The sequence below is a fragment of the Mastigoproctus giganteus genome, chromosome 6, assembly GCF_048544385.1.
Source record: "Mastigoproctus giganteus isolate SK-2022 chromosome 6, ASM4854438v1, whole genome shotgun sequence".
Taxonomy (NCBI): domain Eukaryota; kingdom Metazoa; phylum Arthropoda; class Arachnida; order Uropygi; family Thelyphonidae; genus Mastigoproctus; species Mastigoproctus giganteus.
The window spans coordinates 71,483,470-71,506,525 of record NC_143580.1 but is presented as its reverse complement, the minus strand read 5'-3'; the positions used below and the strand labels follow the sequence as shown (position 1 = coordinate 71,506,525).

Here is a 23,056-nt window from a genome sequence, read left to right as displayed (position 1 = left end):
TGTTCTGGTCTGTGGAATACAAAGGGATTCCTTTGTTAGCATGCAACTCTTGCCGTAGTTAACAATGTGTACTGTCCATTGTTAACTATAGAACTGACATACTGGCTATCATAAATACTTGTCACTCTTTTGGAGAGGACTAGGTTTGATACCTTTTAGTGACTGAAGGAATTCTTAATGGTTTGTTCAGCTCAGAATGGACTTAGTGGATCTCATATGTAGGGAGTAGGATTTTGTCCGGTGAATTATTCTAAGTTATTCAGCCCACACATAAGGCTCACAAATGCCCACACATACATCCTACAGAAAATATGCATAGCCCATCTACTACTACTACAAGAATTGAAATTATGAACACTGCATTCATTGCATCAAGCCTCTAACCAACTAACCATAAATCCAATGGGCATTTGTACTGGGTGTAAACTGAAACTTTTTTTTATACATATGTAATGAAAGGATGAAGGGAAATGTCATCCGTTCATTGACAGTATGAAAAGCTATATGTTGGACAACCCCTGAGCATATGAAGGAAATAATTTGCTTTTCAGATTATTAAATTTACTACACTTAATCTTAAATTGTATAAGAGTTATTTTATATTTTTTGGTACACTAACCTATTTGCTATCCTTGATGTATGTACATGGTAGGACCAGAAAGGTCCAGGACTGAATTTGTTAAAAATATCTGAACATTTTGTAAGAAACACTTTATTTTTATTATTTCATCTAGATTGTCTAGAATTTTTTTTAATGGTAGTTGGTATTTTGGTTACAGAAGTTTCAATCATATATGAGGAGCAATTTGAAAATTTTGTGGCCTAAATATGAAGGGTTTATTTGAGGAGTCTGGTAACATTTTACTTTTCAACATAGTCCCCTTTGGAGTCAATACACTTTTTTTCCACCGATACTGTAATGCAGTGATTCTAGCTTCAAAGAAAGTTCTCTCTTGAGCCTCCAGGTGTGGCAGGCCCTAGCTTGTCATACTTGAGAGAATGTCTGTGACAAGACTCAAGGACAAAGGTGCATTATGCTCCATTAAAGCTTATGCACCATTAAACCCACAACAACAACAACCCATATTAATACTCCATGATCATTGCCAAGTAGTGGTTCATTTATTTGGTGATTCTTAATGAATGAAGTCACTGCTGATGATTAGATTTGTTTCTCTTGTTGCCTAACTTCCCAGTGTGGAAAACAGTCATCCAATAAATCCAGAAAACTTTAAAAGGGTCATTTCCTCCATGGGTTATTTCCATTAAAAGTAACTACCAATTGATACACTATTACAGTGGTGTCCAAACCTTCCCCGTACAATGGCCATTTCATCTTCAAAGTCAGATTTGTTTTGCAGGCCATACCGAGTGATTTGAGAAAAATTAGTGTTACATTTTCCATATCTTGTTACATGTAAAATGAATTTCTATTTTCACGTTACCATTTTTTATTTTCAGACTATATACAAAAAATGCAAATTCCCAACACTTATGTGCAACAAATCTGTGTCAGTGATTTATTTTTTAAAATTATAAAAATGACTTATTTTTGTTTTTTAAAAAAATACCTTACCTTTGCTTTTAAATGTTCACTTCAGAAAATTTACAACCTAAAAAGAATCAGTGCTTTTCAATATTAATGTGAATAAATAAATATAATGATACACCTAAAATTGAAATTATTTGAATTTTATTAAGTACAATACACAATAACATTTACCCAACAGAACTTAACATTTAATGAGATGATTGAAGCTGGATATTTTTAGATAATTATTCAAAATTTTGTTGAAAATTTGTGACACCAATTCTCAATATAGATGCTCATCTGTTATTCCGTTTCTTTTTAAATATTTATTTGATTTCATGGGCAAAAAAATTTGCTCACAAACATATGTTGATCCGAACAAAATAGCCATTTTCATTGGCATTTTCTTTTATTAGAGGAAAATCTTTAGATGGGAGAGCCTTATAGAATTCAAGTAGTTTATTTTCACAGTTCATATACTTATTTTTGAACCATGTTTTGGCTTGAAAATTAATAATTTCAAGTTGCAAGCTGGGATTGTAGTTCCAGCCATAGAAGTAAATGGATTCTCAATCAAGCTGTCTTTTTCATGGGGTCTCATATCAGTGAATTGACTTTCAAACTCATCAAAAAGTAATTATAATAATGAGAGGCAATGATTCTTTGGAAATATGCATTTCTCTTTTAGCTCAAAACAACATTCAAAGTGAACTAAATTGTTTTGCTCAATTTGGGATTTAAATAATAACAACTTATTCTAAAATGATTTAATGCCACCATACAAATCAGAGACCAAATTTTCTTTCCCTTGTAGTTTTAAATTAAGAACATTTAAATGACTAGAAATGTCTAAGAATTGTAAGATAAAACAGCCATTCCATATTTGATAGTTGTTTTATTGGTTTCCCTTTTTCTATCATAAAAATATCAATTTCATGATACAGTTTAAAGAAATGATATAACACTTTGCCACGACTAAGCCATCACACTACACAATGTAAAATTACATCTTTTTATTCAGCTTCATTTTCTGAAACTGTTGAAACCTACGACGATTAAGGCCATGTGATCATATAAAATTTACAGTTGCAATAACCACATTCAATAATGTGTTGGAGATCCAATACTTTCCCACAGAGAGCTTCTTAATGCACAATGCAGTGAATTCCAATCGGAGGGACAGCTCCTATATATATCATTTTCTGGGTTATTCTATCTAGTTATTAAGCCCAATGTTTTTACCAATCATATTATTTTGCACCGTCAATGTTGACTCCTACCGGGTTTTTAATATTTTATCTTAACTTTTCAATAGATTGGCAAAAAATTTTAAAAATACTTTCACCTGTAGTTATCCCATGAATACTCTGTAGATCAGCTAAATCTTCAACTGGTACAAAATCATTATTAATTCCACCTATGAAGATAAGGAGTTCGGCTGTGTCATTTACATCAGCACTGTCGTCCAGTACCACACTGAAATATTTCATTTGTTTTATGTTTTCCAAAAGTTTTTCGAACCAATTCTTTCCAATATCTTATATGCTTTGCACAATTGTTTGTTGAGACAAAGTAATGTCTTGTATCATTGTTCATTTCTCCGGACAAATTTCTTCCACAACTTTTAACAAACAACATTTAACAAATTCACCATCACTGAACGGTTTTCTTTCAAAAATGATCAAATGTGCAACTTAATAACTGGCACTTACAGCAGATAAATTTCTTTACTGATATGTTTTCAGTGTGTTTTGTTGTTTTCTTAATTCATTTTGTAACTTTGAACACTTCTTTTTGCAACACTCCTTTATATTGATCACAAGATTTGTGCTTGAAATCATAGTGTCGTTTTAAATTATATTCTTGAAAAACTAACAGTCTCCTTACACACCAAACACTGCCCTTTCATCGTACTCAATGAATAAATAGCCTTCAGTCCACCGTTGATTAAAGACATCAAACTCCAAATCTATTTTCCTCTTTTGGAATATTTTTAAGGATGATTTTTTAATTCAATACAATGAACAAGTTATATCAAAAATGGTATATCACAATATGGAAAAATTGATGCATATATATAACTGCACTGGACTACATGTATAAGTTTGATATAGTCTAGCTTGATGCTTGCGTGCCTGTACATGCAGTGATGCAACTCCCTAAAATGCCGTTTTAGTTCACTTTCCACACGGGCCATATAAAAATTACTTGCGGTCTGTATCCAGCCCATGGGCCATAGGTTTTTTTTTTTTTTATGAAAACCCCAAACACGAAAGGCATCAAAACCTATAGTACTCAGTACCGTGCATGGGTTGAACGAGAAGTATGGGGGGGGGGAGGGGAATGCCGGAAACTTTGCTCTAGAGACTAAACATGGTTTCGCCACTTCAAGCCTCCAATAAGCAAAGTGGTGGTATTTCACCGGTTGATTAAATTCATCTACCAACTTACACCACTGCACTATTACATTACGATTATTACTTTTGTTAATAGTATCATGTTCTGGAACTTCTGCCAGTCTCTTGATCACATGCATATTGTGTCGTAAGTTAAAATCCAGAAAAGTTCTACTACTGTGTTAGCGACTAACCTGCTAGTTCCAGTTAATATTTGGAAAGTTAACAAGTCTCTCATCATAAGGCATTCTAATTTACTGACTCACTATATGTGTCCATATAACTGTTCATTACACTCATCACGGTCACATGGCCTATTCTCATTTTTGTTTTCCCAGTGATTATCACACCAAACTGATAGAACATTATACTGGCTACCCTGAGATTCCATGTGTGTAACCAAGAATAATCAAATAACCAAGTAATCCCCATATTCAAATTCTCCATCCTCTATGTGTGGGTAGCACCAGATTTCTGATATCCTTATGTCTGCATTTGATGACTTAACCAATACTTCAAATTTATTTATTATACTCTTAGCATTAGTGTACAAGCAAGTATTATGTGTGCCTATTTTTGCTATTAGTAACTGTAACACAGCCCATATATTTGCCCATCCCACAAGGATACATTGCTTTCAGGATGCTGTATGTCCTGGTAGAAGCAGTGCAAGAAAGAGAATTCCATTTCTGCTTGTGGCCACCATTAAACTATTAGTCTGCATATCTCTACAAATGAGCTAATATTGCCTCAATAACATCAGCAAAAATATTCTCACATTCCTATTTAAGTGTATACCATCCCTGTAAAAAGTCTCTCTTGTTAACAAGCCATAGCCCATGCTGAAAACAATTCTAACCCATGAGCCTTGTATGAACTCTCCAGTACCAAACTGATGGACAAGGCTCTCATCATGTACTCCTTCCTGTCATGTCTGGTTACAGTTCCAGTTACTTTCATATTTAATCCTAACTCTACTTTTTCTTGACATTAGCATTGCTCTGTACCTGTTAAGTAACTCTTCAGATCTATTCTTATTATCATTGGTACTATGAATGACAGTACAGTATTGCTTTCTGTACCCTTAAAAGATAACTTCTGCATCATTAACTTTAGTCCCTACTCCTGTCCCTTCTATCGTTTTTGCACAATATATTTTCCATTTTCTTGACAATTGCTACTTCCTTTGGGACCAGCACTTTCTACTGTGTTGTCTGATGCTCAAGTGTAAGCTCAGGCATTGAACTAGGAAGCTGAGTGTTTGACCAATCGTTATCAGTATATTTTTTTCTTTAGTGTTTGGTGTGGTACTCTTGATTGTTCATTATTTTTGATGTTAAAAAGCGTTATGGTAAAAAAAAAAAGGGTAGTAAGATTGCACAATTTAGATATGTAACAATTTACAAAAAGTGTTATGAAAATTTTGTGCAAAAGATCATGGGAGGCAACATGAGCTCAAACTATAGCGTGATCAGTGAGCACCAGCGATGTTAAAAACATGGGCTCATCCTTCCAGGTGTCATGCAAAGGATCATAGGAGACTAAATGAGCTCATGTATAGGATCATGGAAGACAGATGTGTTGTATAACCTCGATATTTAACAATATGTGGTATATATGTTGTAATGGTATAAAAGTGTATAATATAAGAGAACAGATATAGTGTGACTTCTGTCATTATGGAAGAAAATTTTCCTGTTGAAAGCATATATAAAAACACTAGTAAACGTAAACAGCCTTACACCATTATGCTTCCTTGTTGACACCTATAACCATTCAGTATCAAGGTTGAATGGTTTTGTATACCCTGTGTATTCTACTCATTTACGTCGATTGGATCTGGTGATAGAGCATTTGATTTCGCCATGACTACCATTTATGCAGATTCATCATTTGTGGTATGAACATGGACAATATGACATCATCGGATAAGTTTCAAACGTACCAGTCGATGTAGATACAATGGTTCATCAGTTACTTAAAGAATTAGATAATGATTATTCCATCAATGTACACATTAAAAGAAAACTTATACTTTGTATAAGTTTTCTTTTAATCTTTGTATCTAGAAGGATATGTCAAAAATTCACCTTTATATAAATTTTATGGTTTTAAGGTGACAGATGATTTTCTCAATGATAAAAATTAAGAAACAAATTCCATGGAACCATGGGATGAGATACTGGAACCAGTTGAAAATGACGACGAACCGTTGTTAATACAACAAAAAACATTGGTATGGTTTGGAGGAAAACTATTTATGTATCGTGCTCAAAAATCTTCCCCAATGAATTTACTATTTGATGAACACATGGTGGAACTTTCACTTCCAACTTTGTATCTTGGACATGCACAAAAATATAAACATGCATTAAAAATCACTCCATTTATAATTCCATCTAGTGAAATCTGTGGGTCAGATCGCTATAGTGTAACATCCCAGCATTTGTTGTATATGGCAATGATTTTATGGTTGCAAACTGTAAAAGGTTCACAGGCTGCATTTGAATCTGTAGGAATCATATCTAATATTATGCATTCTATGTTGGAAGCAAAGGAATTATAAAGCAGTCCTTAGAATCCAATTTGGAGTTTGTCAAATCCATTCCCAATTTGGTATATTATTGGAGTCAATGAAAATGGGATGTTTGGAACAATTTGTCAATTAGGAAAGTCTATGATGTTCTTGACTTTAAGTGCATGTGAACCAAAATGGTCTAAATTACTATGTATCTTGTATGAATTTTGATATACAAGAGAAATTAGGACTGAAAAAGTAATGATTTTATCATATATGATGCAAGCAACTTTATTCAGTGAAAATTCTATGTGCTATATATTTCAATAAAGTTGTTGAAATCAAAAAATTATAGTCCCTTTGGTGAATACAGCCACCCCGACTTCGCAATGGTTGCGTTCCGCAAAACTTTACGTAAGTCGGAATTTCCCTAAATGCTTATGCAGCACTTGCAAATTTGATTGAAGCAGAAAAGAAATGTTCAATGAACATGTAATAGAATTATTTATTCAATTTTTTTATCACATGTGCAGGAAAAATTACAAAAGTGTACAAAATTACAAAAATTTCAAAATTATAAAATTACAAAAGGAGAGAGGAAACAAGCATAACATCAGCAAGTTTTACTTTTTAAGCATCGTTGCCAGAATTAACTCTCCAGCTGATAAGCATGCCACTGTGGAAGTTGTGGGCTGTGGAGATATAGAAGGGGTTTTTACCGACATATCACAATTTCTCTGCAGCTGCAGAATCAGCACTGGCAACTTCACCACATACTGTAATGTTTTGGAAACCAGCGCGATGCTTGAACCTATTAAACTGCCCATTGCTTGCCACGAACTTGGCTTGTGGTTCACCATTCTTATCTTTAATATCTTCATAAATACTTCTTGCTTTTGCTTGAATGACCATTAGACTCGGGGACTCTTGTTTCTGAATCTGATTTTCCATCCATATTATTAATAGCTTTTCCATCTTTGATATAGCACCTGAATGCTGTTTTGTGATCACTGTTGATCTTAAATGTGTTGAACCCTCAACACGTTCTTTTATACGTGCACTGTCCCTTAAAATACTATTCACTGTTGAAGCAGTGAGACCTAATTCCGTGCAATAGATGACAAACTTTGTCCTGTTTCGTACTTCTTAATTAATCATCTTCATTTCTAAATCAATTTTGTTTCATTTTCTAGCACTACCTTTCAGAATCTTTTGTTTCCTTGCACTTTCTGTTGGTCCCTTTCCCTTCACCAAGAAAAATGAAACACAAAGACGATCAAAATTAATTCTTATAACGGAACATATAGGTGCCTCCGCAGCCAGGTGGGCAGGAGCAGCAGTGCGTAGCACACGCTTCTTGATTAGACCGGGGTTCGAGCCCGTGACCACCAAATACGGAGGATGCGGGAAGGTCAGGGAATGACCACCGCATATCCCCGGAGCAATATGGCCTTAGTTGCTAATGCTCCTAAAAACTAAATAATAAACAACAAAACAAAATGGAACATACTGCAATTTTCATTATAAAAATGGCCTTTTAGAGAGATAAATAGCTTAGTTATATAGTGAAAATTTCAATTTCCGAGGTCTTGGAATGAATTATCAAAAAAAAAAAAAATGTGTTATTAGGTTCACATTACAATATTTTCATGATACCCCATTTATTCTTACAGGATGCAAAATACGTTTCCACGATTTTTTAAAGTTTTCACCGGCTGGCAAAAACTTATGTAAAGTCGAATTTCTGTAAGTTGAGTATTATGTAAGCTGGGGAGTGGCTATATTATGTTGTAGATATTTCAAACAAATAGAATTTCAACACGGAGGAAGTCTAGATGCCATTGGATGAGGAAAATTGGTGTATGGAAGCAGCAATCAGAATGATAGATTCATCATTATGTTTTGCAGAAAGAAATGCTGAAAATGCAAAATTACAGCAACATAAACATGTTCACTTGTTATAAAAATAATAAAACAAAGCAGCAAGAATGTATTATGGCCTAAGATGCCAATGCATCGTAAAAAATTTAACCAACCGAGTGGTAAGAATGTCGATTTTAAGCTCTATTCTGGGCTTTGTCACAGACTCAAATTTTAATCCCCATGGCTTCAACAGACATTTGAAGAGCAGACTATAGAAAGAATTAAGAAATAACTTAAATGAAGAAGAAAAATGCTGCATGTATTTCTTCTTCAGCACACAATGAAAGAAAATTTTACCAACAGTTACAACCCATGGAGCTTAGATGTTCTCGAGTCTTAAGATATGAAAATTGAATGCCTTATTCAATGGAAGGAGTAAAATTAATCGAAAAACCACTGGATCATTTGCTTATTACACTTTCTGGTGATTTCAATATTATTGGTCTACGACAGTGGTGTCCAACCTTCTCCTGTACGGGGGCCGTATTCAAAGTTAAATTTGTTTCGCGGGCCACGCAGAGTGATTTGAGAAAATATTGTGTCACATTTTCTATATCTTGTTACTCGTAAAAGAAAGTTTCTATTTTCATGTTACCGTTTTTTCTTTTCAAGCTGTATATAAAAAAATGCAAATTCACAGAACTTTTATGTGCAACAAATCTATGTCAGTGATTTATTTTTTAGATTTTACTAAAATTATAAAAATATGACTTACTTTTTTTTTTTTTAAATACTTTACTTTTTTTTCTGCTTGAAATACTTCACTTTTGTCTAAAAAAAAATACTCTACTTTTGCTTTTAAATGCTCATTTTAGAAAATTTACAACCCGAAAAGGATCACTGCTTTTCAATATTAAGGTGAATAAATAAATATAATAATAAACCTAAAATTGAAATATTCGAAAATTTTATTAAGTACAGTACACAATAATATTTACTGGACAAAATTTAACATTTAACAAGATGATTGAGGCTGGATATTTTTAAATAATTGTTCAAAATTTGGTTGCAAATTTGTGATGCCAGTCTCAATACAAAGGGTACTAGGAAAGTTTTGCAATACAGCTTTGTTTATTTAATTTTTTCAAAGTAATTTCCTCTACATTCAATACACCTCTCCATCCTCTGAAACCAATCTTTAAACCAGTTCTGCCAAGTTTCACTAGGGAGTAAAGCACACTCGTTGTCCCAAGCCCGTAGAAGGTCCTCATCACTGGAAAACCGCCTCCCTTTTAGCTTCATTTTCACATGCGGGAACAGTGCAAAGTCGCAGGGAGCAAGGTCTGGACTGTAGGGAGGGTGCTCGAGAAGTTTCAGTCCTGTCGTGGTCAAATATTCGGTGCAGGCTTTGGCGCGGTCAGCTGGAACATTATCGTGATGGAGGTACCAGGTGTCCATTCTTGACTTTGGCCGCAGGTTCTTCATAGATCCAATGACTTTAGGCAGGCATTGTTCAGTATACCACTTAGCTGTGACTGTCTTCTGCGTGTCCAAAACGACATGTTCCACAATTCCACTCGATTTGAAAAATACAGCTATCATTTTCTTCTTTACAGATTGGGATTTTCTGACAATTACGGGTGTGTCGTCATCATCATCATCAAAGACCCAAACTTTGTTTTGAGCCTTGGTCGGCAGATCGTAATAGTACAGCCAAGTCTCGTCACCTGTCACGATGTTGTTCACATACCGAGATTGTCCCTTATCAAACTTTTTTAACATCTCCCGGCACCAAGTCACACGTCGTGTCATCTGCTCTTCAGTCAGTTGATGCGGCACCCAGAGAGAACAAAGTTTCTTCACGTGCAAATGATCTTGCAGAATCGAACGAATTGCTGGTGCATTTAGGCCCAAAGTATCCTCTATCTGTTGGTAGGTCACTCGCCTGTTTTCGTCAAGCATTTTCCTCACAGCAGGAACGTTTTCCTCCGTAACTGACGTTCGTGGCCTTCCCGGCCTCTCAGAATCCTCCAGAGTGAAATTTCCCCTTTGGAATTCTCTATACCAGTGTTTCTCAAAGGGTGTGCCGCGTCACATTAGTGTGCCGCAAAATTTTCCAAGTGTGCCGCGAAATTTAGAAATTTCTTCTTCTATGACTACGTAGGTGTGCCGCGAAATTTTTCTTCTTTGGAAAATGTGCCACGAGAGTAAAAAGATTGAGAAACACTGCTCTATACCACCTGAATATCGTTGTACGATGTGGACAATCATCATCTAGTGCAAGAGTCATTTCTTCTAAGCACTGGTCTATGGTTAAACCACGCACGAAATTATACCGCAAAACTGTCCTTATCTCATTTCGTGACCACGATGCCATCGCAAGCACTTTACACTCTCACTACTAATGAATAACTGAGCCCATCGACTTGGCGCGGCGGCTACTATGCACGTATGAACATGTCTCAACATGCAGCAACAAGCAGCTTCCTGTGATTCATTGTTGCGTCATATTGCAAAACTTTCCTAGTACCCTTTGTACATAATGAAGATTATGTCCTGATGGTATTTCTCATTGGAGCTCCAGGTCCTGATGGTATTTCTCCAGTTGTTCTCAAAACCTGCGCTCCTGAACTTACTCCTGTTCTCTGCCACCTTTATTCACTTTCTTATTCCAAATGTGTTTTTCCTTCTGCTTGGAAATTTGCTCATATCCAGCCAGTTCCTAAAAAGGGTGACAAATCCGACAAATCCCTCCCATCAAATTACTTCTACTTGTTCTAAAGTAATGGAGAAATCACTTACCGTCAACTCTTCCAGTATGGATTCTGTCAGTGTTGATCCACAGGTGATATTCGTGCCTATGTTACCAATTTATGGACAAATTCAATGGAAAAGTTTGTTGAAACAAGCAGTTGCTCTTGACATCTCAAAGACTTTTGATTGTGTTTGGCATAAAGATCTTCTAAACAAGCTTCCATCTTATGGTTTGCCAACTGTTCTTTGTAATTGGTTATCCAGTTTTCTCTCTGACTATTCACAGAGGGTGATGGTAGATGGCTCTGTCTTCTAACTTCTCCACTAATGCCGGTGTCCCCCAAGGTTCAGTTCTTTCCCCTACTCTTTTCCTCTTGTATATTAATGACCTTCTTCCATTGACTGGAAATCCTATCCGTAGTTTTGCTGATGATAGCACATTGCATTCCACTTTCCATTTTGAGAAACCTTGTCCTGCTCAATCAGCTTTAACTTCTCGAAAATCTGCTACCAATTCCTTAAATGCCGATCTTCAGGTAATTCTCCAGTGGGGCAAAGACAACTTAGTCCATTTTAATCCTTCTAAAACTCAGTCCTGTCTTATATCTCGCAAAAAGGATTCTTCTGCTCCTATGCTTATCTTTGGTGACACTCTGATTTCTGGGCAAGATGATATCTCTTTTGGGGATTACCCTGACTTCTAATCCCTCTTGGCACAAGCACATTACAAATATTGCTTCCTCTGCATCTAAAAAAAATTTGGTTTTCTCTTTCGCTCTCGGTGTTACTTTTCTTCCAAACAGCTGTTCACTATGTACAAATCACAAATCCGCCCTACCGTGGAATATTGTTCCCACATCTGGGGCTGTGTCCCCAAAACCTCTCTCAGGCTTCCATTCAGAAGAGGGCAGTTAGGTTAATTAATGACTCATCTCTAACAGAGTCTCTCCACTCACTGTCTCATAGACATACTGTTTCTGCTGCATGCCTTTTTTACAGATACTTTCATGGGCACTGTTCTGAATTTACTTCTATGATTTCCACTCTCTCTTTCAAAACAGTCCGAACATGTGCTGCAATCAACCAACATCCATTTACTGTCCAACTTCAAACTCACAGAACCAACTTTTCATCTTCCTTGTTATCCATTCAACTGCCATTTTCTGGAACAACCTTCCTTCATACGTATTTCCTGAAAATTACAGTGTACTGTACAGAAGTTCAAGTCTAATGTCAACAAATATCTTCTTTCGTCTTCTCAACCTCCAAACCGTGCACGGTACTATAGGTTCTAATACCTCTCGTGTTTGGGGTTTTCATAAAAAAAAAAAAAAAAAACAAAAATGCTCATTTGTTATTCTTTCTTTTTAAATACAATGTGCTACCACTTTATTATGTACACCTACCTAGTAGCGAGTTGAGCCTCCTTTAGCCTTCAAAACAGCCTGAATTCGTCTAGGCACGGATTGAACAAGATGCTGAAAATGCAGACATGAGTGTGTCACGCAGTTCCTTGAGTTTCAACGGAGGTGTAAGCCCTGTAATGAATAGCCCTTTCCAGCTCATCCCAAAGATGCTCAATAGGATTGAGATCCAGGGACTGAGCCAGCCACTGCAGCAAAGAAAAGTCATTGTCACGTTCCTGGAACCATTCTATACTGATTTGGGCTTTGTGCACTAGCGCATTATCATGCTGGAAGTAACCATCTGACTGAGGATAAACTGTCAACACGAACGGATGTACTTGGTCAGCAACGATGTGGCATTCAGACATGAATCTATGGGTATCAATGGACCCAACGTGTGCCAAGAAAACATTCCCTACACCATAACACTGCCCCCACCACCTTGCACAGTAGTCGTCAGATATGATGGGTCCATGGATTCATGTTGTTTTTTCCAAATTGTGAGCCTTCCATCAACATGATGCACCAGGAACTTCGACTCGTCAAACCAAGCAACTGTTTTCCAATCCTCAATAGTCCAGTGCTGGTGTTGCTGTGCCCACAAGAGGTGTGCTCTCTTGTTCTTCATTGATAACAGAGGTACGCGATGTGGCCATTGGCTGTTGTAGCCCATTCACGACAAAGTGTGACTAGTGGTCTATTGCAATATTTTGTTCTGTGCACCAAGGTTGTTTTCTGACGTGATGTGCGACATTTCGGCCCGTCGGTTTGCTTGCACAATTCTAGCCATTCTCCTCTGACTTCTCTGTCATCAACAAGTGATTTTCTTCCACAGGAGTGCTGTTGAGAGGATGTTTTCTGCTCATTGCACCATTCTCGATACACCCTTGAAACTGTGGTGTGTGAAAAGTTCAGGAGAACTGCCGTTTTAGAGATGCTTTGTCCAGCACATCTTGCACCTACTACCATGCCACGTTCGAAGTCCGTTAGATCACTCCTTTTCCCCATTCTTGTTACAGTTTGTAAGCTTAACTGGTGCTAGAAAGGTTGTTCTGCTGCATTTATATCCATAAGTGTGGTCATGTGACACAAAGTTGTGGGACAAACCATTAGTGTGCACAGCAGGGGTGTACCTAATAATGTGGCAGCACAGTGTATTTATTTGAATTTACGAGTGAAAAAAATCTGCTTGCAAACATATTGTTGATCCGGACAAAGTGGCCATTTTAATGGCATTTTCTTTTATTAGCAGAAAATCTTCAGATGGGAAAGCCTTGTAGAATTCAAATAGTTTATTTTTGCAGTCTATATACTTATTTTTGAATCATATTTTGGCTTGAAGCTCAATAATTTCAAGTTGCAATCTGGGATTGTAGTTTTCAATCCATAGAAGTAAATGGGTTCTCAACAAAAAGCTTGTTTTTTCATGGGATTTTATATCAGAAAATCGACTTTCAAACTTGTCAAAAAGTAATTGTAATAATGACAGGCAACGATTCTTTGGAACTATGTTTCTCCTTTAGCTCAAAATTGAAAATGAACTAAATTGTCTTGCTCAACTGGGATTTAAATAATAACTTATTCTGAAATGATTTGATGTCACCAAACAAATCAGACCAAATTTCCTTTCCCTTTTAGTTTTAAATTAAGAGCATTTAAATTACTAGAAATGTATGTATGAATTGCATGATCAAACAGCCACTCCATATTTGATAGTTGTTTTATTGGTTTCCATTTTTCTGTGTTGAAACATTCGGTGATATTCCAAAAGCCACATTAAGGCCATGTGATCTTGTACAATTTATAGTTGAAATAACCATATTCATAATGTGTTGGAGATCCAATACTTTCCCATAAAGAGCTTCTTGATGTACAATGCAGTGAATTCCAATCGAAGTTTCAGCTCCGATATCTATCATTTTCTTGATTATTCCATCCATAAGCCCAATGTTTTTACCAATCATATTTTTTGCACTGCCAGTTGTGACTCCTACCAGGTTTTTAATCTTAATTACAACTAATCTTAATTGTAAATATCACCAAATGTAATATTTACAATTTTACAGCATTTGATTTTGGGCCATTGTTTAGCCTGACGTATTTTATCAGCTATAAACCTTTTAAAATGTTCAATTGGTTTCTTGCATAAATGTGAGTGCTTTGTGTGAAGGTGTCTTTTCAGCTCAGTTGGAACCATAGCTTGATTTGCCAGTTTCTCATCACAAACAACACACATAGGACGTGGCTGCTCTTCTCCAGATGAAAAGAATCTGAAGGAAAAATAGCCTTCATTATACTGGAGCACATCAGTTTTAGAACTAACACTGACTGTACTGTGTTATACTACCAGAACTAGTGCCAGCTACACTTGATCATTGTCATCATCTAACTTACATTATTTAAACATTATTACATTATTTTAGTCCAAAAAATAAAACTAAGCATCGACTAAATTCAGAAATAACAAAATAGAAATAAACAAAAATGCATTAGTGCAAACTCACAAGGAATAATGTACCTGATCCGAAAAACAGCTGACTGAAGACTGACACTGGTGGCTTGACAAGGGTGAAAGGTGGGGTGGTAAAAGTACATTGCAGAGTTATTTTGGGATCTGTAACAATAGGGACAGAAGTTCTTGGAAATTTTACTATTATAATTTTTTTTTTTAAATTGAAGTGTTGTTGTTTTCATTCTTATTGGCCTTTAAAAAAAATATAGTACTTCTAAAATTTACCTTGACGATTTTTTTTATTCCTCAAGTTTTTCTTGCTTCTTTTAGATCTTCCCCCAAACTCCAGCAGCACATCTGTGGACCCTTCGCAGCACAGCAGTTCAAAATTGCTGGTCAATGATTTAGTTACCATAGACCAATAATTTCTGTACCTACAATACAGCTCTGGATCTATTGTTTTCAGTATTTATTAATAATATTGATAAAGATATATCAGGTTTAATGTCTAAGTTTGCAGATGATACAAAGGTTAGTAGGGTGGTTAATGACAGTCATTGGGGTGAGCAACAAGATCAAGGAAAATTGGGTCAATGGGCTGAGAAATGGCAGTTGAAGTTTAACATTAACAAATGCAAGGTCCTGCACATGGGTTGCAGTAACCCCATAGTAACTTATCAACTGTGTGATACTTCACTCAAGGTAATTGAGAATGAAAAAGACTTGGGGGTTATTTTGCAGTCAGACATGAAATTTTCTGAGTAGTGCACACATGCTGCCAGGACAGCTCATGGGATTTTGTCAGTGATACACAGAAACTTTTCTAGCAGAGATAAGGAGGTGATTATCCCTTTGTATAAGGCCATGGTTAGGCCACATCATGAGTACTGTATACAGGTCTGGAGGCCTCACTTTAGGAAGGATGTAGATCTGTTGGAAGGGGGGGGAAGGGCAACCAGATTGGTGAAGGGAACAAAACAGTGCCAGTGCTCTAACCTAGAAACGCTTCAGTTCTGCAAACTGCAGTGTCTTGAGACCAGGAACCTGTAGGGATATCTGACTATGGTGTTTAAAGCCTTGAATGGATTGAGTAAGCTGAAAGTTAATGGTATTCTTCCACTTGCTGATGAGGGGTCATAAATTCAAGTTGAGGAAGAATGGTTGCAGAATAGATGTGTGGAAGTGAATGGATTGAATAAATTCAAGGGAGAACTAGACAAATTCTTGGAGGATACAGATGGGTTAACTGTTTTTTTTTTTTTTTGGCTGATGCTATATTAAACTTGCTTTCTTGCATCATTTGCCATTATGTTAACTCCTGGCTTTCTGACCATGAAGGGGAAGTGCAACACTAACCTTTTAACCAGTTACAATCAAAGATTGTTGCAATAAAGATTTCTCTTCTATTTGTATCACCATGAAAGACTAACTGAGAATTTACATTTCAGAAGTTGCTGAAATCATTATGAATAGTCCTGAAATTATTATTATTATTATTAGCTACAAGGTGCAAGGAAGCCTGAGGCTTATGCTGCACCAGCCAAAAAAATTCCCTGAGTTACCCTGAGAGAGAGAGAGAGAGAGAGAGAGAGAGAGAGAGAGGAATCACCAAGAAAGAGAAGGATGATGATATCCAGCTCAGGACCCTGGGTGTGCAAAGTCCATACTCACCAGATGTAAGCCCCTGGAGTTACATTTCAGGGAATTGTGGATTTGTCATGCTTAAATGCTGTACTGAACAAAGTGGAGGGCCACTTTGAACAGCTACTTTAGATGTTTTCCTCTAGTTTATTTCATTTCTTTTTATGATTTTTAATTTATGATTAATGTCTAATATCTTAGAAATGAAGAAATTTGGGACATGATTATAGGTAATTTTTTTCCTTATTTTTAGCTGTAGAGTATGCTCCTACATTTGTGCTGTACAATTTTGAAACAGTGTATTTGGTGTGGTTGATATGGTTTTGTACAGGACAAATCTGAGGCTAGTTGTTGGCACCACGATGTGGCCAATATTATATCTTTTGGTAATTGACTGGCTGAGTATTCAGATACCATATGGCAAAACAGAATGACTTTGGTCATAGTTGGCTGTCATGACCAGATTATGTTACCAATATATAAATGTGGTATAAAGAGAATAAAAGCAATAAAATAAGCACGAAGAAGCTTTTAAGGTGATGAACCTCTTTATCAACTTAAACAAAATACACAATAGCAAGTCCTTATATATTATGCTTATATCGTGCATTAACAACAAGTGTGGCAAAAAGAAGGGGAAAGAGGAAACAACGAAATACTCAACTGTCTGACTCTGTGGGAATGGTACGGCTGGCCCTGTTGTTAGCTCGCCATCTCTCATCATGATGTAAAATAATGGCCACAATAATAGGATGTATTTTTTAAACTTTACTTATTTTGACTGTGTTTCGTTGGTAGAAGCAATATTTATTTCATTATGACTATTCCTGCTACTCATGGCCTCTTCTCTAATAAAGGAAGTGATACATTATTACATCACATCTGAGTCTGTCCGTTTAAATTTTGTGGCTATTTACTACAATACTATTTATATTAATACATTACAAAACTATTTATTACAATAAAAAAGGGACTTTCCGATTAAGCTTTGTGCTGTGGCAGTCACCTGTTGAATAGAGATTATATTAGATGAGTTGATCTTAAGTTACATTGAGAGCCTGTGCATGTTGGTTTTATTGAAGATTGTGGTTATAAAGTGAACCTAGTTTATACCAATTTGGAATTGGGAGGCAACAGTCTGCACTTTGTACAGTGAACTAGATGTTAAAAACCTTCACACTGATTTGAACTGTAAAATTAGTTCTCATTAAAAAAAAAAAAAAAAAAAAAAAAAAAACCAGTGAGATTTGTTTTCTTTTTACATATTGTATGTAATTAAATAGATTGTAGTGTTTAATATTTTGAATTGATGTGAGCTGTTGTGTATCTGATCAAAGGACTGATATAGGTTCCTGAACACAATTCTCTGTTCGTGGTGCAGATTTTTACTTTATTTTAACTTTCGAGAGTGCATAGGCCTTACTTCTTTTTCTTACACATTCAGTGTTATCAGTAGTTAAGAGTATGATGTGATTAATTATTATTTTGTTAATCAAACTTTTTATTTTTATCTTGTGTTAAGAAATCCAACAATTCAATTATTTTGTAAAGCACATAAAGTTATTCTTTATTGTTTATTTTTTCTTTAACAGGAAAGTATGAATCAGTGGTCCAAAGTGTTTTATCTCACTGCAATATTATATGTGGTTGGTATCCTAATATTTTTAATTTTTGGATCAGCAGATATACAGCCATGGACTGTAGTTAAGAGTTCAGGTGATGTTTTGGTAAATGAACATTCATCTGAAGAAGACAAAGAAGATGAAAAAGAAAGGATTATAAAGGAAATGTCTCCTGTAGTATATGAAAGCACAAAACAATGTGTATGTTAAGGGTTCTGCTATTTTCGTAGGAAATCTGTGTAATACTTGAAACACCCAAAATTTGTTTTGTATATTTTATTGGTGTTAAATGCTGAATAATATAAGTAATCTAAATAATAAGGTTACATTTCAGCATATTTGTATGGTCTTTGATCACATGTATCTCTTTCATTGACTGAGAAGAAATTATTTGTAAAAGTTGTAACTTGGGTGATACAACAGTTGCATCCCCCCCACAGTTTAGATGATCTAAAATTTAGGATAAATATTATGGTGCTAGTAAGTACTATGCAAGATGTACATATACTTGAAGACTGTGTATTATAAGAATTTTGTATAAGTCATGAATTTTTATAGAAATATTTTGAAATTTAGTGTAACTCCTTTAATACCAAAATTTTTACATAATCTGTGAACTTGTAAAAGTTGTAAATAGGTTACACAAGTTTTTTAGGGCTGATTGCAGCCCCTCTCATAAATTAAAGATAAATTATCTTTAATTTAAGATAAATCTCCCTCATATAGATTATCTTTAATTTAAGCTAAATATTTTGGTGTAAATGCTAGTATTAAAAATATACCTGTATGCAAGATGTACACACACACACACAGGTATACTTTTATTCAGTTCTTTGATTAAGGTTTAATTTGTTATTGGATGTTTATTAGCATTTACTAATTCTAACTTATTTTAATTTATACTATGAGAAACTGAACACTGGGCACTTTTGTACGTTTTGTATAGAGGATGCGGAAAGGTCAGGGAATGATCACTGCATATCCCCGGAGCAATATGGCCTTAGTTGCTAATGCTCCTAAAAACCGAACAACAACAACAACAACGTTTTGTGCAAGATATCCTGATGATGTTGGGAATCAAAATCTTGAAGATAGTTTTGAATTAAATTTTTTTTAAATTGATATATTGCCATATAGAAATCATTCTACCCATACAGTAATTATACTACCCCCCACAATATTATAAATTTAAAATAAACAGCATCGACTATAAATCATAAATTCAAAGATACAAAAGTAAGATTATAATAATCGTAAATTTTTAAACAAAACATTGTCTAAAAAATGTATTTTCAAAGAGCAGTCCAAATCTTAAGATGTAATAAAATAATAAGTATATATATATATATATATATATATATATCCATCTAAAAACCTTCAGTACTAAAAAACCAGTTAAGGTTAAAATGAATAATCCATTTACATTCAGGTGTATTCTGATCTCTCTCTGTTAAGCTTGTTAGGGGGAAGAGACATATCAATGCCAAAATGTTCAATCACTTTTATTTTAATTCCACTCGCTTTCCAATCAAAATCAGTGGCGGGTGCTGCTTCTTAAAGTTATATTAAATTGCCTTGGTTATAAAACACGTAGCCATAGATAGTAATAATAATAATAAGCAAGTTAAAAATAAAACAAAACATTAACTGGACACTTACCATTAATAGACTTGGGTAATCTTGTAATTTTATTTAAAAATAAAATCCATTCTTCGGTTTTTATTTGTTGGAAATAGATTAACAACAGTTTCATTCAGGTTTGGTGCACTGTTCAAATCGGCACTGCTCGCTCTGCAGCTCCTTCGACTCATTTTGTCACCTCTGAAAAATGCATATTGGCAACCTGCCAACTAGGCATTGACTCAACCACTGTGGCCAAAATTGGGAACTGCGCAGTGCATAGTTTTGCCTACGGTTAAACTTCAAAGTTGAAAACAATTTCGTGTTTTTTATTTGTTTATTATTGAAATAATTATTGGAAATAGAAGATGAGTATACTATATGCAGGATCTGTTAATAAAAATATTCGTTGCGTTGCATTGTTCTTCACAATATTTCATATAACTCCGTTGATTGTATTTTTAGATTTAAAAAGCTGGGGGTGTTGCAGTTCCATAGTGTCTACCAACGAGCTGCCCCTGATCAAAATACTGCACAAGAATTGGGATAAGCTTCAGTGGGCCATGGTTGCTGGCTCCCATTGAAACTCCAATACAAGATACACTGATGAACCAAAACATTATGACCAGTGAGTCATTATGCAAATCGAAGCAACTGCAGGTGAACTACGGTGCATGTGCGGGTTGGGACATGGTATAAAAAACACCTGATACTGAGCTCCGTTAATCAGTGTTACTCTTGTTCATCAGATGGGAAGGGCAGAAGACTTAGGTGAGTTTGACAAAGGCCAAATTGTAATGGCCAGATGACTGGGTCAGAGCATATCCAAAACGGCATGGCTGGTGGGATGCTCACAGTCAGTCGTGGTTAGTACCTACCGAAAGTGGTCTGAGGAGGGAAAACCTATGAACTGCTGGTGAGGTGTTGGACGACCATGGCTCATCGATGCTTGAAGTGAGCGAATGCTCTCCCGGATGGCACTTGGCAACAGGAGGGCGAATGTGGCACAACTTGCTGGTAATTGGATGTTGGTGACAGCAGTAATGTGTCACAACACACGGTAAATTGAACCCTGATGAAAATGGGGTTGCATAGCCACAGACCGCTCTGAGTGCCCATGCTAACCACAGTTCACCAGCGACAGTGCCTACAATGGGTATACGAGCATCGAAACTCCACCTTGATTGACTGGAAGAAGGTCGTCTGGTCCGATGAATCACATTTCCTGTTGCACCATGTGGACGGCCAGGTACGTGTGCGTCATTTACCTGGGGAAGTGATGGTGCCTGGATGTACCGTGGGATGAAAACAAGCTAGTTATGGTGGTGTCATGCTTTGGGCGATGTGTTCTGTTGGGATACCCTGGGTCCAGTCATCCATGTGCTGAGCACTGTTTACCACCTACCTAAGCATTATTGTTGACCAGGTACACCCTTTCACAGCAACAGTCTTCCCCTCTGGTTGTGTCATCTTTCAGCAGGATAATGTGCAATGCCACACCACTCGGATTGTTCGAGACTGGTTTGTGGAACATGAGGAAGACTTCAAGGTATTGCCCTAGCCTCCAAATTCTCCAGACATCAATCCCATTGAGTATCTGTGGTTTGTGTTGGAACAGCAACTCTGATCTGCAGCATCTCAACCACGGACGTTACAGGAGTTAAAGGATCTGCCTGGTTATGTGTTGGGAACCAGATACTACAAGACACATTTAGAAATCTTGTAGCGTCCATGCTTTACTGGATATGAGCTGTTTTGGCTGTACATAGAGGATCAACATCATATTGGGTACTGTAGATTTTAGTGTTTTGCACCAACCTTGCGTAGAAATAAAAACACAAAAGAAAACTAGACTTTTACTAACTGTGTTTATAATAAATTATAATAACCTGTATTTACAATAAATTTAACTTTACGATAAACTATACATATAAAATGTTACAATCTGCTACATTATAAACAATAAAATGCATTAAAATATACTAAGTTAAAAGCGATAAAAAAAAAAACCGATAAAAACCATAGCTTTCAAAGGTTCCAGCCTTCTTCTTCAGCGGTATTTTCTTATTCTGCAGTACATCTTTAAATATCAGCAGGTTCATGGTACTCATCACGTGTTTCATTCTCACGTGTTCCGTTCTCCTGCGTTGTGTAACCGGAAGTGGCTCGAGCGGGAGTCATACGGAACCGTTCATCCCTTCTGAGGATAACGGCCTCAAAGAGGGGATGAATCCGCGTACCTCTATCTCTATTAATGTTGATTGTAGAACAGATCCGCAAACTCTCGAGCCACTTATGGTCCCAGAACTTATGCGCCCGATCGGTGATGATAGCATCGTCCGGGGAGATCTGGTGCTGCTTCTCCCAAAAATGCTCGGCCACGGCGGACTTGCCATATTCCGCATTTCTTATTGCCTTAGTGTGTTCCCCCAGACGATCTTTGAGACGGCGTTTTGTCTCCCCTACATAACATTCCCCACAATCTGGGCATTTAATGCTATATACGACCCCACTTGTGTTCTCTTTTTGAATGGGGTCCTTAACCTGAGACACGATTGTGTGCAGCTTCCGCCCCGGAAGCTGCACACAACGTGTCTGGTACTTTCTTAGTGTTCTAGCTATATGATCAGTCAGACCCGGATAATAGGGAATGTATGCAGTGGATGTTGGTGTAAAAGACTCGCCTCTCCTCTGATTTCCTTTAACATATTTTTCTATAATCCTCTGGGGGTAGCCACATTTTGCAAGATCCGTTGTGACACGTTCATACTCTAACTTTTTCTTATTCTGTACTGCAGAATAAGAAAATACCGCTGAAGAAGAAGGCTGGAGCCTTTGAAAGCTATGGTTTTTATCGCTTTTAACTTAGTATATTTTAATGCATTTTATTGTTTATAATGTAGCAGATTGTAACATTTTATATGTATAGTTTATCGTAAAGTTAAATTTATTGTAAATACAGGTTATTATAATTTATTATAAACACAGTTAGTAAAAGTCTAGTTTTCTTTTGTGTTTTTATTTCTACGCAAGGTTGGTGCAAAACACTAAAATCTACAGTATGAATATACCCAACCTCAGAGGCCTGTTTGAAGAATTATTTCGATGTTATGGCCGTCCAATTGTGCAGTACATCAGAGAATTTCAGAGACATAGTGTTAGGGAGGCTAAACACGAACAGCATTTGAGGTTTGCCCATCGATGTAAAACGCATAATATCATACCACGAGGCTTTCAAACAAAGCTACCCTTT

General features: G+C 36.1%; 1 protein-coding gene across 1 annotated transcript in view; it reads left to right on the top strand.

Moving 5' to 3' along the window:
* The window catches only part of LOC150084403 (sialin-like), a 179,914-nt gene extending 161,521 nt beyond the window's left edge, over positions 1–18,393 (top strand). Inside the window, exon 9 of the mRNA XM_090376216.1 lies at positions 18,154–18,393. Coding sequence (XP_090232342.1) covers positions 18,154–18,393 — 240 coding nt within the window. The remainder of the gene's footprint in view (positions 1–18,153) is intronic.
* The last annotated feature ends 4,663 nt before the right edge of the window (positions 18,394–23,056 follow it).